The 19,476-nt window shown below is 37.0% G+C and overlaps 1 protein-coding gene across 1 annotated transcript in view; it reads right to left on the reverse strand.

The window, feature by feature from the left end:
* The window catches only part of RAPGEF6 (Rap guanine nucleotide exchange factor 6), an 899,247-nt gene that overhangs the window by 90,348 nt on the left and 789,423 nt on the right, over positions 1–19,476 (reverse strand). The window contains exons 12-16 of the mRNA XM_053717222.1: positions 18,172–18,336; positions 15,546–15,653; positions 13,996–14,199; positions 13,056–13,164; positions 10,676–10,922 (exon numbers count right to left, since the gene is read on the reverse strand). Of these exons, the coding sequence (XP_053573197.1) occupies positions 10,676–10,922; positions 13,056–13,164; positions 13,996–14,199; positions 15,546–15,653; positions 18,172–18,336 (833 nt within the window). The remainder of the gene's footprint in view (positions 1–10,675; positions 10,923–13,055; positions 13,165–13,995; positions 14,200–15,545; positions 15,654–18,171; positions 18,337–19,476) is intronic.

Raw genomic sequence — 19,476 nt, forward strand, 5'->3', positions numbered from 1 at the left:
CCCAAAAACAGCTTCCGCTGAAGCAAAAATGTCAAATTTCTAAATCTTTGTAAAGGTATGTAAGGAGGACCAGGTAGCCACCTTACAAATCTGCTCATTCTTAAAGGCCCAAGAAGAAGCCACAGCTCTAGCCGAATGAGCCGTGATCCTCTGAGGAGGCTTATGTCCCACTGTCTCATAGGCTAAGCGAATCATGCTCCTCAACCAAAAGGATGAAGAAGTATAAGAGGCTTTCTGCCCCTTGCACATCCCTGCATACACCACAAAAAGAGATGTAGATTGTCTGAAATCCTTTGAAGCCTGTAGATAAAACTTTAAGGCTCGAATAACGTCCAAATTATGAAGTAACCTCTCCTTAGGAGAAGAATGGTTAGGACACAAAGAAGGAACTACTATTTACTGATTGAAGTTACGGTTAGACACAACCTTGGGAAGAAATCCCAAAATAGTGCGCAAAACAGCCTTATCAGTGTGAAAGACCAAATAAGGAGGCTCAAATTGCAAGGTCGCCAACTCAGAGACTCTGCGAGCCGATGCAATAGTCAACAGAAAGAGAACCTTCCAGGAAAGAATCTTAATGTCAATAGAGTGCATAGGTTCAAACGGAACCCTCTGCAATACCCTCAAAACCAAGTTCAAGCTCCAGGGAGGAGCAGACTGTCTAAAAACAGGCCTGATTTTAGACAGAGCCTGATCAAAGGACTGAATATCAGGAAGCTCAGCGAGACTCTTGTGCAACAAAATAGGTAATGCCGAGATCTGTACCTTCAAGGAACAGGCGGCAAGTCCCTTTTCCAAACCATCTTGGAGAAAGGATAGAATCCTGGATACCTTAACCTTGTGCCAAGGATATCCATGCTTCTCACACCAAGACAAGTAAGTCCTCCACACTTTATGATAGATGCGACGAGTGACCGGCTTCCTAGCCTAAATGAGTATCAATCACTCTCTCAGAAAACCCTTTCTTGGCCAAGACTAAGCATTCAATCTCCACGCAGTCAGCCTCAGAGAATCTAGATTTTGATGTTGAAAGGGACCAGGTACCAAGAGATCCCTGTGAGAGGGTAACCTCCATGGAGAAGATGACATCCCCAACAGATCCGCAAACCACATCCTCCGCGGCCACGATGGAGCAATCAGAATAGCGAAAGCTTGCTCCTGCTTGATGCGGGCCACTACACAAGGTAGAAGTGACAACGGTGGAAATATGTAAACTAGGTTGAACCCCCAAGGCACCGCTAAAGCATCTATCAGCTTTGCCTGGGGATCCCTAGACCGCGACTTGTATCTGGGTAGCTTGCAATTGAGTCTGGACGCCATGAGGTCTCTCTCTGGCGTCCCCCATCTGAGACAAATACCTGCAAACACCTCGGGATGGAGAGACCATTCCCCGGATGGAATTATTGCCTGCTGAGGAAATCCGCTTCCCAGTTGTCCACACTCGAAATTTGGAATGCTGAGGGCGAGCAGTTGTGGGACTCTGCCCATTCCAATATCCAAAAAACCTCCCTCATTGCTAGCGAGCTTCTCGTCCCCCCCTGGTGGTAAACCATCGAGGTAATGTTGTATCTCTGGAATCTGAACGACCCCAGTAGAGGCCACGCCTTCAGAGCATTGTCGATCGCTCGAAGTTCCAGAATATTGATCGGGAGGAGAGACTCCTCTCGAGACCTTTTTCCCTGTGCAATCCTGACACCCCAAACAGCTCCCCATCCTGCCAGACTCGCGTCCGTGGTCACAATCTCCCAGGACGGTCTCAGGAAGGATGTCCCTTGGGACAGTTGTTCCGGACACATCCACCAAGAGAGGGATTCCCTCGTCCGATCGTCCAAAGAAATCTGTTGGGATAGGTCTGTATGATCGCCGTTTCAATGTGTCAACATGCATAACTGAAGAGGTCTGAGGTGGAACCTGGTGTATGGAATGACATTGATGCTGGACACCATGAGCCCGATCACCTCCATACTCTGATACACCGAGGGACTGGAGGAGGACTGAAGGGCAAGACAGGTGGACACAATTTTGCTGCGTCGCTGATCTGTGAGAAATATCCTCATGGATATAGAATCTATTATCGTTCCCAGGAACTCCACCCTGTTGCTGGGAATCAGGGAGCTCTTTCCTGAGTTTATCTTCCAACTGTGGGATTGGAGCAAAAGAAGAAGAGCCTTCGAGTAATCCTCTGCGAGACTGAATGACGGCGCCTGGACTAGGATGTCGTCCAAATAGGGAGTGACAGCAATGGCTATGGATCTGGCCAATGCAAGTAGCGCCCCCAAAACCTTTGTGAAGACTCTTGGGGCCGTCGCCAGACCAAAGGAAAGGGCCACAAACTGGAAATGTTGGTCCAGGAATGCAAATCTCAGGAACCTGAAGTGATCCCTGTGGATTGGCACGTGAAGGTAGGCATCCTTCAAGTCTATTGTCGTCATGAACTGACCCTCTTGAACTAGGGGCAGAAAACATCTGATCATTTCCATTTTGAACGATAGAACAGCCAGAAATTTGTTTAAACATTTTAGGTCCAGAATTGGGTGGAATGTGCCCTTCTTCTTTGGGACCTCGAAAAGGTTTGAATAGTACCCTAGACCCCTTTCTGCTGGGGGTCGCCCCTTCATGCCGACTTAGTTTCAGCGGGCTACTTGTTCTGCTTGGACTTATGCCAAGACTGAGCTGGTTTCCAAGTGCCCTTGGACTGATCCGCTTTCGCGACGAGCTGTTGGTGTTGGGCCTTGTCCGCATGAAAGACGAAAAGTAGATCCCTTAGGCTTAACCTTCTTATCCTGCGGTAGGAAAGCGCCCTTGCCTCCCATAACCGTGGATATGATCGAGTCCAATCCTGAACCGAACAGGATCTTGCCCTGAAATGGAAGGGATAGCAGTCTAGACTTAGAAGTCATGTCCGCAGACCCCGACTTTAGCCACAGAGCCCTGCGGGCTAAAACAGAAAAAACGGACACCTTAGCGTTCAGGCTAATAATTTGCATATTGGCATCACAAATAAAAGAATTAGCGACCTTCAAGGTCTTAATTCTCTCCTGTATGTCGTCGAGGGGAGTCTCCCTCTCGACCATGTCAGACAGACAGACATTTATCTTACCATGTTCTCTAACTTTTTATCAATGGGCTCCTTAAACGACGAACTATCTTCAAGAGGAATCGTCGTCTGCTTCGTGGGCGTAGAGATAGCACCATCCAGCTTAGGGACAGTCCCCAATAGCTCGAGCTGAGAATCCGGGACGGGGAACAGCTTCTTAAAAGGAAGAAGAAGGGGAAAAAGAAGAACCTAATCTCTCCCATTCATTCTTAATAATGTTAGCCATCTTTACAGGAACCGGGAAGGTCTGAGGCACCACCCTGTCCTCATATACTTTATCAAGCTTAGGAATCGAAGGTTCCTTTGGTAGTTTTTGTTCCGGGACCTCGAGGGTAGCAAGCACTTGCTTGAGCAAAAAGTGCAAATTTTCCATCCTAAACCTAAAGTTGGGCTCCTATGTCATCGGAGCTTTAGATGACAGACTCCGACCCAGAAGGAACTTCTCAGAAGAGTCTGAGTCGTCCTCGTCAGCGGATAATCTTTCTGAAATATCCATTAGAGTAGATGACCTCTGGGTCGGATCACAATATTTTACCTTACGCTTGCGCTTAGCAGAACGTGGTAAAGCACTAATCACCTTAGACACCGCCGTTTGCAGTTTATCCGCAAAATCTGTCGGCCAACGGATCTCTCCTGTAGGAGAAATAGTTGTGCCCTGGGGTGATGCATGTATAATCTAAGATGAATGTAGGGAACGCACCTCCCGGGACGGAGAACCCTCAGAGGTGGTACTAGACATTCTATTCTTTCTAGATGTCGTAACTTTATCAAGGCATGTGGAACATAGCTGAGCGGGCGGGTCTACCAGAACCTTCTTACAATAAATACAGGCACTAGACTTTGTTAAAGAGGGAGTACCCTCTAATGCGTCAGAGTCCTCCATAGCTTGCACCTTTATTATGGACAAGATATACTATATATAAAATGGCTCCTTTATAACCTCGAATGGCCGGGGCATTCACCACCTCCTATGACCCGGACCACAGAAACTGTTACGTCTCTTGCAATCGCCAGACAAGCAGAGGAAGTTGATTAGGCCACACCCGGTCAGAAGGAATGCCTTGCAGGACCGCCCCTGCACTAGATAAAAAAACGTGCCAAATCGGCCGTGCAAATACTCCCGGAAATGAAACTAAAAGTCCACCCATTGTCAGAGTCTCATCTCACACATATTACAGCAATGACACAATAAACAATATCATGTACAACCCCCCCCCCCATTCAATATTCTCCCTACCAGGGATATTAACCCTTGATTCTATAAAGATAAAAGATATCACACTTTGACCCTGTCTTCTGAGTATTTATTACATGTATAAAAAAATGAAATTATCTTACCAGAATCTATGCCGTGGAACAGGAACACGGCCTCTCAAGTGTGACAGTGTAGTAGCATCCCTCCTGACATGGACTTGCTTGAGGAAAGCAGGCAGCGAAACTCGTCAACGCTGATTGCTTATGGAGCTGTTAAAATTAGTTGGGATGGTTTCGCATTAAGACTCCCTGCCTCTCCAGAATCTAAAAAATAACCCAAGCTCTCACTGAGAGGCTGACAGGACTACTTAAAACTCCAGTCCCATTTCGAAGAGTACTACCCTCCATAAGAGACTACTCCGAATCTTCCGACACTTCTCTGCCAACTTCCTGTGACGAAAGGCAAAGAATGACTGGGGGGATGAGGGAAGTGGGGGAGGTATTTGGGCCTTTGGCTGGGGTGTCTTTGCCTCCTCCTGGTGGCCAGGTTCTTATTTCCCACAAGCAATGATTGAAGCTGTTGACTCTCCTCCCCTTTAGATGGAAAAGATATAGTAAAATATTTACAAAAATGTGAGGGGAGTACTCACTCTGTTCATCAATTTGATTTATATAAAATGTGGGAAAAGATCTCTCACACACTCTTTTCCCAGGGTATTCAACTTGGTATATGAATTCTTAAAGGGGCAGTCTACTTGAAAATTGTTATTGTTTAAAAAGATAAATAATCCCTTTATTACCCATTTCCCAGGTTTGCATAACCAACATTGTTATAATCTTTTTACCTCTGTGATTTCCTTGCATCTAAACCTCTGCAGATTGCCCCTTATCTCAGTGCTTTTTATAAACTTGCATTTTAGCCAATTAGTGCTAACTAATGCATAACTCCACTCCAAAATGTTATCTATATGACACACATGAACTAGCATTGTCTAGCTGTTAAAATGCACTGAGATAAGAGGCGGCCTTCGAAGGTCTTAGAAATAAGCCTATGAGCCTACCTAGGTTTAGCCATCAACAAAGAATACCAAGAGACAAAGCATATTTAATCATAAAAGTAAATTGGAAAGTTGTTTAAAATTACATGCCCTATAGGAAAAATGAAAGTTTATTTTTTTCAATTTACTGTCCCTTTAACAGCACCACTTTCAAAGCTTCTCTGTGACTTTTTAGGCACTGATTGGGGTTGTAACCGTCCAACAACCAAATTTAGGTTTTTAAATAAAATGGACATTAATTTGCCCACATGGGTCCTCAATAACTATAAATAAAGTAGCAATTGGTTCTTAAGACATGATTATGATGCCAGTTATTGAGGACCCAGATGGGCAAATAAAGGTCTATTTTATTTAAAGGTGTACATTTGGTGGCTGAACTTATTTATGAGTTTTTATTAAACTTGGTTTGGCACCATCCAGAGTGCCTTATAGATTGATAAGATGTTTGGAGAGTTTGTCCTTAATGGTTTTTTTCTTCAGTTTAAAGACAAGTAGCGCTTCAACAGGAGCATGAAAACAAGCGATGCACTTGAAGAAGACCTGTCAAATTTAATTTTCAAGTGGTCAGAAGTTCAGATCCTCACCTACTGCTGTTGCAAATTAGATAGCAAAGACTAACAAGTCACAACAAAGAGTGACAAAACACTCCTTCAACTTTGGCTCCCACACGGATAAGTCACATGGTCAGTTAGTCTTTAATAGGAAGAAGTGAAGATTAACAAGCAACTGTGCCACTAGAATGCAAAGCAACCATATGCAACTTATAAGCAATTTAACACGATGTGCAGTTTGTATAAAATATAACCTGAAGTCAGCCACAGAGTGGTAATTTAGGTTTCAGTGGAGACAAAAGTATAAGAGGGACATATGTTGGAGAGCCCTGATTTATAAATGTGGTCATAACACAAACATAACTTCTTTAAAAGAAAATCATCTTTAAATCAGGATACGTTACATCCATCTGGATACCACTGATTGCCTCATATGCAATTACGGTAATACTTTATAGCTTTAATACGTCACAAGATGAAGTGGACGTTTTCTCAATATCAGGATAATCAATGTTAAAAAGGAGAAAAGTCTCATGCACCATTAACCTGTTAAGTGATTGCTGTTTCTATAACAGTTATCCAGCAGAAACACTCATTTATAAAGTAGTATTTGTGGGTGATTAGACCACACATAAGACCCTATATTCTTAGCTCACAACCCTAAAGGTAGATCATGAAGTAATGCTGTTTATCTGATACCTCACCATACTGGATTCTATTTAACTTAATAAAATACATGTATGTTGGTATCCTTTTGCTTACTGATGGTTCATACAAGCAAACAAATTAGAAAATGTATTTCCTTACCTTTTTACAGGATACTTTAAGGTCAGTAAAAGTGTGAATAATACATTTTCATTTCTCAAAAGATGTAGAAACCGTAGGGATATGAAATCCAAAAAAAATGATTTAGTGATTCATACAGAACATACAATTTTTTAAAAAAGGCTTCCAATTTACATCTATACGTTGCTTCATTCCCATGGTATTTTTTGTTGAGGAGATACCTAGGTAGATGTCTGTGGCACAACATGGCAGGAAATAGTGCTGCCATCTAGTGTTATTGCTGCTATATAGTGCTCCAAACACATGCACGCTTCTGAACTTACATCCCTACTTTCAAACAAACGATACCAAGAGAACAAAGAAAGTTTGATTATAGAAGTAAATTAGAAAGTTGTTTAAAATTGTATGCTATATCTGAACCATCAAAGAAAAATGTTAGGTTTCATATGCCCTTAAGGGGCATTTTAAAGCAAAAATGATCAGATCTATGTCTTTAGGGCACATTACTGACCCTAGATAACTTTGTCTGCCTTGTGGATTTTTAGCTGTCTTTCTAAAGAATATATTTGTTGCAAGGCAAAAAATATATATATAGGTACAGTTAGCCTTTGCTTTACGCTGGCATGACTGTAAAAAGAATCTGCATGAAGTCAATAAGTTATGTCCCAAGTGCCTCTCAATATTGACATGAATAATATTTTATGTTTAAAGCTGTGACAGTTGTTATTGTGAATCAGTGTAAACAAAAAAACAAAGACTGCATATATATGAATGTCAATCTGGACAGAAATACCATTGGTGTAGCAAGTGAAGTGGGCAGGGCCCAAGTGTTGGGGGGGCCATAGCAGCCAGTCTATACATAGGCGTGTGAATATGTGGTCATATCTGTGTATAGATGCTCATTATTATGGCCAGCATAGTGTATAGGTATTCACACCATTATAAAGTGCAGCGTATTCTCTATTAGTGTATAGATATTCCATCATTATACAGCTACAGCACAGCATACTCATCATATGTATACAGAGCAGCAAATATACAGAAAGGCAAGTGCATTATTACTAATGCAATAAGCCTTCAGGGGGACCTATAGTAAAGTTCTGCATATAAGATATATTGGTTACAGCTTTTGCTACATATTATATGCAGTAATGTAAACAGTATTTCATTAGAACATTTTATCACTACAACTATATGTGTTTACATTTTTTTTTTAAATGGGATAAACACAAAGTATTGCAAGGGAGAAACAGAGAGCTGCTGGTCCTAAGTGGAAATCAATCAGCATCGGTAGTCGCATGACCCAGCTGGGCAACTGCAGTTGCTGATTGGGTGACCAGCAGTTTCCCCTCGGGATCCGCAGTGCTTTGCAGCTCCCAAGCAGTACTTTAAAAATGTGTTGAACATATTTACAGGGATTAAACACATATGATTTCAGGGTTGCTAGTGTTAAAACTACATGCTCTAACATATCAGAACATGTTATTTATCCACTATTATTGTCCTTTAAGATACAATTCTGCTGTTATATTTTTTCTAATTTACGCATGGTGATGTATTTATGACTGGATACGCAGCACAAATATTTTATGTGTTACTAGCAAAACGGGTTAAATCCCTGCACTATGTTTATGTTACTGGATATATAATATAGATTACTGACAAATGGATTAGTTAAATTGGCAAAAATGTCATAATTTTTCCGGTGCTGGACATGAAGGGAGGTGGCAAAAACACCACAAACAACCCCCCTCCTTATTTCTTATTAATGTATCTAATTCTCTTTTCTCTTTATGTATCGTTCATTATAACATTGTACCTTTGGAGCACCTACCAGAACGCCAACATTTATTTAAGAATGCATTAATCTGATAGGCTATGAAGCCTGTCTTGTGTGAAACAACAGTTTATGTCTTTATAACTTAGTTTATGGTGATCATGTCTCACAACCATAAAAAAGTAGGTATTCTCTTACCCAAACAATCCCCTTAGAAGGTGAGGCAGAAAAAAAAGAGAAACAAAAGTTTAAAAATACAAAAAATCATACAAACATGATGTAACTGTATCAAAATGAAGTCCAAGACACAAAGATCACGTTCCACAAGACATCAAAAAGTGGCAGAAGAAAATGGACTTTAAAAATAAGATTGTCACATTTTAAGATGAAAGAAGGCTTTAAAAATATAGTAAAAAAGAGCATAAAAAACATTATCAAAGAAAACATTTAAGGATGTGCATTTTACTTTTAGCAGCGAATCCCTATAAAAAGGTGCTTAAATTACACAAACATTTTAAAAATGCAGAAAATATAAATATAATCAATGAGAAAATAAACTTTTTTTTTTTTTAAATTGAATAAGAAAAAGTATTTTTTTTTCTCAAAGTAACAGAACAAAATATCAGCTGGGTGGGTACAGCTTGCTTAAAAAAAGGGACAAAAAGTTATCAAAATTGCATTATTGCTGGACTTCAAGAAATGGATGATGCATTTAAAAAAAGTATAATAATAATATGAACAGTATTCTGAAAACAATGCCAACCTTTTTTGAAACAAAACATCAAATTTAATATGAAACTTTTTCCCTTTTTAAAAAAAAGGAGTTAGGCTTAGCACAGGGATGTATATTTGAGTATCACTGATAAATGCTAAAAGCCACAACAATAGATTAGCGTTAGAAAAGATATGAGATGAGCAAGGGTGCACAACCAAGTCCTTAGGCAACCCTAAAAAGCAAACTAAAAGAGGGAGTGGGTGCCACAACGGTGCCAAAATGAGCAGGAGAGCGCCACATGAAAAGTGCAGAGGGTAAGGAAGTCAGACAACATGTGTTAATGGGTTGCTAAGCTGACTGAAGCGGTTTGAGAATTTTAGGCAAAGAAGAAGTGATGGTTTGAAGGGGTTACAAGATGGAGAAATAGGTTTCTTTAGGAAAGGGGAAACAGACTGTGTTTAAAGGAAAATAGGTTCTTGCATATCAAAGACATGTTGAAAAGATGCAATACGATACGAAGAGCTGAATGAAACATTAGCAAAATGCATATGAGCAAAAAGCGCATAGTTTGTGGGCAAATCTGTAGCATTATATATTTGAATAAAAATAACATTTTTTTCATGGTAACATTCTTTGCACCAGAAACATTCTATTTTTATAAAACCTATATAAAAGATAAAATAAACAATGTCTTCAACAAGGAAAATAATTAAAATGATTAAATATTAGATGTTTTAGTAATTATTTTATTATGATTGATCATCAATGGTAAACCCACTATTTGCTAATATATAAACAAGCTTATTGATAGGGTAAAATCAACAAACAGAATAGAAAAAACTTTCAAGACCCAAGAAAAGTTTGTACTTTCATGTCAACTCCTAAAGAGAGCCTACAGTGAAAAAAACTCCAGTTTTCACAGCATGTGTTTGTGTATATAATGTGTGTGTACATTATAAATGTATTTAATAGTTTAATTATCCTTTTGAGTTATCATTCTATCATTTTAAGTACCAGGATAGTGTAAGCAAGGTCCACATCAGCTTAAGTAAGCCAAGTGTTTATTGTCCAGTTAGAAACACCATCAGACCACAATCTCTCTCCACATTTGAAGTGCTTCACAGAATGATACAAAGAATTGCAAGAAAAATGTTTCATTGGAGAAGCCTTTTCTTTATTTAGTTTTACATCTCTCTATCAAGAGCCTAATATGAGCTCTCTTAAATGTAAGTTCCTCATTTTATATGGCTTCTATTGCAGTCGTCAACATACAAGCAAATACATTAGTGTTGAAGTGACCATAACTACTTCAAACAAATTTTTACATAAACCAAAATCCTATCACTGGAGAATTAAATCTTTCATTCATAATAAATGGGGACACACACACAATTTTCGGGGGCATTGTCAGGTAATTTATGAGCACATTAGACACTAAGCTAAAATGTAATATATACATATGGTCCAATTAGATACCTGCAAAATATAAGTCTTTACCTGAAAGGTTTTGGAGGCAAGATGCTAAAACGAGTTTTGTCCAAAATTTTCCGAATTCGATTCCTCCCACCAGATACTGTATTGGCTTTGATTTTCTTGTTTCCCTTCTCCCGTGGAAACATGTGCTCCACATCGCAGGGCAGATCAGGGATAGAATAGCGGTTGTTTTTCTTCTCCGCAATTTTTGGGATGTGGGGCACTCCATTCTTTTTTTCCTGTCCAATCCTGCTAAGCAGTTCCTTAAATACTATATTTAAGTGAAAATTAAAAAGAAAATATGTACTTGTATATATTACCTACACCATTAACCTAATGCAAAAATCCACAAGAAAAATGTTACAAGTTATGAAGGATTTCTCCTTGCATCCCTTTCTCAATGGGTGTCTAAAGGAATTAAATATATAATCAGTTTTTTTTTTTTAGAAATGTATTACAAATGCAATTCTTATTACATACATACAATAAACATATTTTGATAACTATAATCCGTACTCAAAAAATATTGTGAAACCACTTCTATACGTCACTCTCATGAACATAGATTAGGCTTCTATGCCTTCCCAGAAATATATTTTATTTTGGTCTGTTAGAACCTTAAAAATAGTTGCCTTTTTCATAGCATGGCAATACAATTGAGGAATATTTGTTAATTTAATTTATATTTTATTTTCTCATAATGATTTTATTTATTTTTTAACACTTCTTTTATCTAACATTATTTTGATGAAAGTTTATCTTACTATTTATGTTAGTCTTGTATACTTTAAATTATTCATCCATATCTGAGAATCAAGATTTTAAGAGGTTCCATCTTAACAATTTAGTGATCTAGAGAAAAAGATATCAAAGCACTTTTCAAGTTTTTTTTTTTTTTACCATTTTTTTTTTCAAATTTGACACCAATTTAGGGTTTCAGGAAAATGTTCACTTTCTGTATATATTTTGCATCTGCAAAAACCCCTGAGAAAAATAAAAGATAATTTCTTATTTTTCCTGTATGCACCCAATCTGAATGTAAGAAAAACAGATATTTCGGATTTATCACAGATTTATTTTGTCTTAACCCATTTCAAATAGTTTATTTTTTTTTAAGATACTGGAAAAGGAAACAAAAATCATCAGAGTTAAATACAAAGTTTTCACAGGTCGCTATCTAATGGACTGGAATGGAGACACATATGAAAAATAATTAGTCTGCCTGTCTGTAAACCTTGTATTTATATGTGTTATTAAATGTATTAATTTTTCCTACTGTGGTTTTAAATTAAGTTTATATTTATTCAGCATATTTCCGCACAACAGAATAGCTTGACATTTTTCTTATTTCCTTACGTTATGTTACCAGTAAGTTATTATTTCATCTATTTAACACCATATCTAAATGTTTTTTTAGATAACAAAAAATGGATAATATAAAGCTGTATAGTAAAACCTATAAATATATAAATTTTCAAGGATTAATTATTTACAGGCAGTATTATTATTATTATTTTTAGACAGTTGGATTTCTGTAAATACTAATATATTACAAATCAATACTGAGGCATAACGCTTGTAAATGGAACTTTTAACTGGGCAAATAACGAAATGTAAAATAAAAATATAATTCTATTTGGCATTTCACATACCCAGAATGAAAAATAACAACGGACTCATCACGTTCATTTGTCTAAATTAGGCCATGACTGAAAACATAATAATTGATTCCTCCTGTTACAATAAACAATTAAACTCAGTGAAAAAACAGAACAGCACATTTAAAACAGACTTCAGCCTGTTTAAATTTTATTTGCTGGAGTATATTTGCGGGATACAGATGTTTCCTTTTTTTGACCTTAGCTATAAATGTCTTTCAACAAACCTGGAAATGTATTTCTTCTCCTTCAATATTATTGCGCTCTGCTGCTGGCCACAATACATTATAGATGTCATAAACGTCCAAGCATCCTATATCTACTAAACCTAATTCTACTAGTCACAGAGGAACTATCTAGAAAAGCTGTGTTCTGGATAAATGCACGGCAGAGACTTTGAACGAGCCAGTAAAATGAATTCTAAGGCAATATATTGAGTTAAGTGATACACCCAATAAAATATTATCCTTTTAAACTAATCATTTAGAGTGCTGGTTACAAACATAAGAGAAAGATTAGAATGTAAAGGTTATAAATAGAGGCTATTCATACTGTTTGGAAATATACAAATTAATTATTATCATTATTTTAACACATTAGTAAACTAATTTTAGGAATGAGTTATAAATTATACCAAAAATCTATTTTTAGTTGAATTAAAAAAAAAAAAAGCAATACAGTATTATAGACGCATTAATTGTTTTTTTTTTTTCTTAGCATGAAGATAGTGTTTATTTTCCACTTACCAAAAATATTAGTTTTCACAGTGATGGAAAGATGTGTATTATTCTTCAGGATTTCCAGGGCTTTTGCATACGTAATGTTTTCAAAATTCTGCCCATTAACTTCCATAATCTTTGGCAAATTAAAAAAAAAAAATCTTATCAATAACGGAAAGTATAGATTCTATAAATTAGTAAATTCATGATGGTCCAAAGATATTAATTAATCTGTCCAAGTTTCAATGACTTATTATGGTCACGTTAGACGTTAAACAAATTTTATGCAAATTTTGAGTGATGTTTTACCAGATGTTAAACATAAAACAGTCCTTCCTCATTTGAGGAAACCATGTCCCAAAATGAAAATCCTAATTACAATATAGTTCCTGTGTGCCAATACACAAACTGTGTACTTGAATTCCAAGTGATAAATATTACATAAAAGGACATGGAAATTAAAATTAAATGGATATGAAACCCAAAATTTTGATTTCACGATTCAGATACCATAACTTTAATCTTCATTATTAGTATGTGCATATGGAACTATTAACCACAACTCATGATGCTTAAACCTCCATTATAGTGGGGAAAATATGGACGACATTGGGTCGTGCCACCAGCAGTTTCCGAAGTAGTGAAGTGTACTACTGCAATCAAAACAAATGTGTATAAATACAAATAAACTTTACTGGTATGGTTTGTGCAAAGCTGTTGTGCTCTGCTTATGCTTAAGGGGCTAGTATCATAAAAAATAATATGAGAGAATTGATTTTTTCCTAACAAAAGGGCCCTTTACTTATAAATAGGGCATAATAGTTTTGCACAAATTATAAAGTATACTCCATTTCTTCTGAAACTGAAAGAAAGAGATTAATGTATTATCAACTGTAAAATGAAAAGTAAGTAGTGGAATTACTTGTATATGCAGAAAACTGGTTAATACGGTAAAGATTTCTCTTACCTGGTCCCCTCGCTTTAATCCAGCTTCAGAAGCTTTGCTGGCGGCATCAACACTCTCTACAAAAATGCCAAAGCCTTTATCACTCCCCCCAAGAAAAGTAAAACAAAGTGGTGATTCACGAGAAGGCTTCAACAAGGTGACTTGCCTCCATTTTGCCTTTGCTGCACAGGCGATGTTTAACAGACGCAGGTGCCCCTTCATTTTCTGTTGGTGAAAGAATAACTCAGAGATTACACCAAAGCACAATTAAAGTGGCTGTAAACACTTTGAAATTGTAACATAAAATGCTTAATTATGCATAGTAAAACTACTTTATATGCTTTCTTAATTTATTTTGCCTCCTTTTCCAGTCATTTAAGTCTGAAAATAGTAGATTTTCCATTCCTGAAATCTGGCAGACTTCACAAGCCTAATCCTGCCACATATCTGTATCTCATTTACTTTCTGTTATCTTATCATTTCTGCTGAAGCCAAACTGTGAAGAGTTTGTTAACACATTTGCTACGCTGAATACCTGCATAGCATTCTGGAATACTTTTTGTATGTTTAAATACTTTTTGTATGTTTATGTTTTTAAATTAATGTGAGAATTCCCCTCCTGACCACTAGGAGGAGACAAAGGATACCCCAACACACCAGAGCTTTAAATCCCTCTAACTTCCCATGATTCTTAGTCATACATATAACCAAGTAGTTGAGGAAAACAGAAACGCAGGAACGATAAAGTGGGGCAAAATAAGTGCAAAACAACTACTGTAGCCAACTGGACAGAAAGGGTGGGACTTTTGGGCTTTCACCATCATGAAATAAATGAATGTATCATGAGCCACCACATGTGTGAATCAATACCCAATCAGGAAGGGACAAACAGAGAAGGCAGGTATGTTACTGACCAGGCACTACGCCAAAAGCAGCTTCAGAAGAAACATTCACATCAAAGTTATAAAACTTAAAAAAAGGGTGCAAAGATGACCAAGTAGCTTCCTTACAAATCTGATCAATAAAAGCCTCATTAAGAAAGGCCCAAGAAGTGGCAACTGCTCTAGTAGAATGTGGAGTAATGTTTTCCCTGCAAACAAATAAGCCTTTACGAAATAAGGCTTTAAGCAAAGCAGCTAAAGCAACAGCCGTAGCTTTCTGACCTTCCCTTTCACCTCACTCCTCATCAAGGCAAATGAAAATCACTGAGGATCATGGGAAATGGGAATGATATAAAGTTCTGGTGTGTTGGGGCATCTTTTGCCTCTTCTAGTGGTGAAGAGAGGAATTCCCACATGTGATGGCTCGTGGATTCTCGCCATCTGATAAAATAAATCAAAATCTCTCTCTGGTGCATCCTTTAATCAAAGGGACAAATACAGACGCTGTACAATATTGCAAAATGAATTAGAGACATTTTCTCATTATTGGTGTTAAATTTAAAGAAAGCATATAAGCAAGACTGTTCTAAGCATTTTATCAACGGAAGACAAACAATATCAGAAATGATCAGCTGATGAAATCTCCTTGTTAGACTTGCACCTAATAGATAAGAAATAAATAGTTCATACCGCATTTTCAAGATGCTTTTCAAATTCCTCCAGAAACCTTGTCATTTTCTGGTCACCCTCAAAATCATTGAAGTGGTTGTTTACCCAAAGAAGCACCACTCTTGTTACCTGTAACAGAGATGCAGTAGAAAATGAATGACTTAACAGTTTTATACAGAGATGTTCTACCTATGTGCATAAGACAATATATAACCATCACATTAGTTCATGTAAATCTTCTCATTTGTTTATGAAAAGGAAACAAGTCCATACCTACTGAATACATACAAAAGGCCGTTTAAATTAGGTAAACCAATATGTATATTGCTAAAGCTGCAAATGTGTATATTTTATTAAATGGAGGAATCCCAATGTATAGTTTAAAAGAAACTCTGAGTAGTTATAATAAATGTTTCACACATAGGACATCAATTAAAACTATTTAAAGGGGCTCTAACGAATAGCTCAATAATATGTTAGTATTTCTTTATTTAGTCTATGAATATGGCTATGAGCTGAAATCAGATAGACATACTCAGCAATTGAGCTTGTCTAAGGTCCTTTAATTTTCTGCTGTATTACTCTACAACCTGCTCTTTAACGTGGATAACCAGGGAGGAAAAAAAAACGTACATAAAATAAACTGCTCTGTCCTTTTAGCAAACTGTCTGAATTTTTTTAGCTTCATATTAAGGCTGGAAATAACTGTTTAATACGTACCCCCTCCATTTTGTAAAATCTGCAAACGCAAAATATGTGCAAGCCCTCTGAAGGGTGGGGTAAGGTACTATATAAGGGTATTTTACTGTGTACCACTACATGTGTAAAAACTTGCAAATGTAATGATGGAAGTTGAGTTACATTGCTTCTCTTTCTGAAGCAGAAGACTTTACACTTTTGCTCACATAACATAACATAAATAAACCATATGGCAAATTTCCCATAATTCAGAGTGAGTCAGAACAGCTTCATCCTGATGAGCCCAATGAGGACGACTAGTTTATACTGATTCATGTTTTACAAACTGTGTTTTCTCTATCTCTTTACAGCAGTTTATTTTCTGCCTAGGGTTTATTAAACAATAAATATATTTCATGCTTATTCTAATTATGGTGCCACCATATTGGAACCTAGGTTACACTGCAGGCATCTGAAGGAGAGTTGTTACACATGTGCAAACACATCAGCACTAAATAGCAGATAGATTTCAACATGGCGGCACCCATGACTAGATGCAGGTGGTGAATAAACTCAGGACTAGCCTTAAAGATTTAAGTGTTTAATGACCTTTTAAGACCATTAACACATCAATAGATTTATTGTTTTGTTTATGAATCTTATGTGGTACATGAACTAGATTATAGAATATATGTTTATTTTATATTGATCTAATTAATCAATTATTTCTGTGATATTACATAAATGTATGTTTGATATCAACATTGTCTGAAGACCCAAGTCTGCAATTTTTAGTGAAAACAAACAGAATTTTTGTAGATAAATAATGTATCATCCGCAGCACCCAAAAACAAATACAAACAATATAGAGAGAGATGCAACACACTAACTTTTTAATGGATTTACATTAATACACTGTATATTTTTTCATTCACTATGAAATAAATATTTTGTAAATAAGTGATTTAAGAAATAACTGAAAAAGGTGTAAGTCATAGTAAGAAAAATGAATACAAATGCAAAATACATTTTTTTGAATACAAAACCAATAATGTAAGTAATCTGTCCCATACACAAATATGTGCATACCATTGCTGGATTTCAGTATTAATAGGGGCAGGCAAATATTCCCGGTTTTAATTTTTGATATGTGATGGGGATGGGCATGGTGGTGATAGAATTAAAGGGACATGAAACTCAAAAAAAAATATTTCATGATTCAGGCAGAGAATACAATTTAAAAAATGTTTCCAATTTAATTCTATTAACAAATGTGCTTCTTTCTCAAGTTAATCTTTGTTAAAGAGATATCTAAATAGGAAGCGTGCACTTGTCTGAAACACTACATGAGAGCAAATAGTTCTATTGCTAATATATAACATTGCTGCAAAACTGCTGCCATCTAGTTTTGCAGACACATGCACACTCCTGAACTGACCTTCCTGCTTTTCAACAAAGGATAACAAGGACATGAAGAAACTTTGATACTAGAAGTACATAGGAAAGTTGTTTAAAATGATATGCTCTATCTGAAAAAGAAACATTTTAAGTTTGCTGTCCCTTTAAGACAGGCCTGCAGCTATTAACACATATATACACAAGATATATGAATGGGTTGATTTATGTATAGATTGGAGCAAATTGCTAGGCACAATAGGTAAAGGTTTAATAACTATTTCCCTTCTCTCTGGCTGTAGCAAGCATCAGTTTAAACGCACATTTTATTATAAAATATATGTTTCTAGGAGATGAATGAGTTTCTTTATGTGACTTTCCCATGTTCCTTACAGCAGGCCATGACATCGGGATCTTCACATGTGAACAAAAAGTGCATATGTTAATCTTACACTATTCAGTCTAAACAATGCTCACTTGTCCCAACGTGAGACAAAAAGTATATGTACAAAAACAAACAAACCACTAATATTAAATGTTACATCAGGATCTTCTGGTTTACTGCTAGACTTACCTTGTCCCGAAGGCTGTCTACTTGAAACCATTCCAGAAGCTTTTCTCCAACATCCATTGGACTTGATAGGAATGTTCTGTATGTGAGTAGGAAATCTTCTATGTAAGTTGGGTCAACTATAGAATGTTCCTCTATCAGGTGCATGATAAGCCGTTCTGGAGTTCCCTAAGGAGCAAGAACATACAAATACACAAGCTTTAGCAGTACCCTTGATTTAAAGGAACACTGAAAATATCTTGCTCTTGCATAAAATCATAATTACCAGATAAACTCCTTTCCTTCCGGATAGGGAGAGTCCACGGCTTAATTTCTTACTGTTGGGAAATACAACGCCTGGCCACCAAGAGGAAACAAAGACACCTCAGCCAAAGGCTTAAATATTCCTCCCACTTCCTCATTACCCCAGTCATTCTGCCGAGGGAACAAGGAAAAGTAGGAGAAACATTAGGGTATAAATGGTGCCAGAAGATAAAATAAATAATATGGGACCACCCATAGACAAGAAAAAAAAAAGGGTGGGGGCCGTGGACTCTCCCTAGCTGGAAGGAAAGGAATTTATCTGTTAAGCATAAAACATAATTTATGTAAGAACTTACCTGATAAATTCATTTCTTTCATATTAGCAAGAGTCCATGAGCTAGTGACGTATGGGATATACATTCCTACCAGGAGGGGCAAAGTTTCCCAAACCTCAAAATGCCTATAAATACACCCCTCACCACACCCACAATTCAGTTTAACGAATAGCCAAGAAGTGGGGTGATAAAAAAGTGCGAAAGCATATAAAATAAGGAATTTGAATAATTGTGCTTTATACAAAATCATAACCACCACAAAAAAAGGGCGGGCCTCATGGACTCTTGCTAATATGAAAGAAATGAATTTATCAGGTAAGTTCTTACATAAATTATGTTTTCTTTCATGTAATTAGCAAGAGTCCATGAGCTAGTGACGTATGGGATAATGACTACCCAAGAAGTGGATCTTTCCACACAAGAGTCACTAGAGAGGGAGGGATAAAATAAAGACAGCCAATTCCTGCTGAAAATAATCCACACCCAAAATAAAGTTTAACGAAAAACATATGCAGAAGATTCAAACTGAAACCGCTGCCTGAAGTACTTTTCTACCAAAAACTGCTTCAGAAGAAGAAAATACATCAAAATGGTAGAATTTAGTAAAAGTATGCAAAGAGGACCAAGTCGCTGCTTTGCAGATCTGGTCAACCGAAGCTTCATTCCTAAACGCCCAGGAAGTAGAAACTGACCTAGTAGAATGAGCTGTAATTCTCTGAGGCGGAGTTTT

Source organism: Bombina bombina, chromosome 6, assembly GCF_027579735.1.
Source record: "Bombina bombina isolate aBomBom1 chromosome 6, aBomBom1.pri, whole genome shotgun sequence".
In the NCBI taxonomy this organism is placed as follows: Eukaryota; Metazoa; Chordata; class Amphibia; order Anura; family Bombinatoridae; genus Bombina; species Bombina bombina.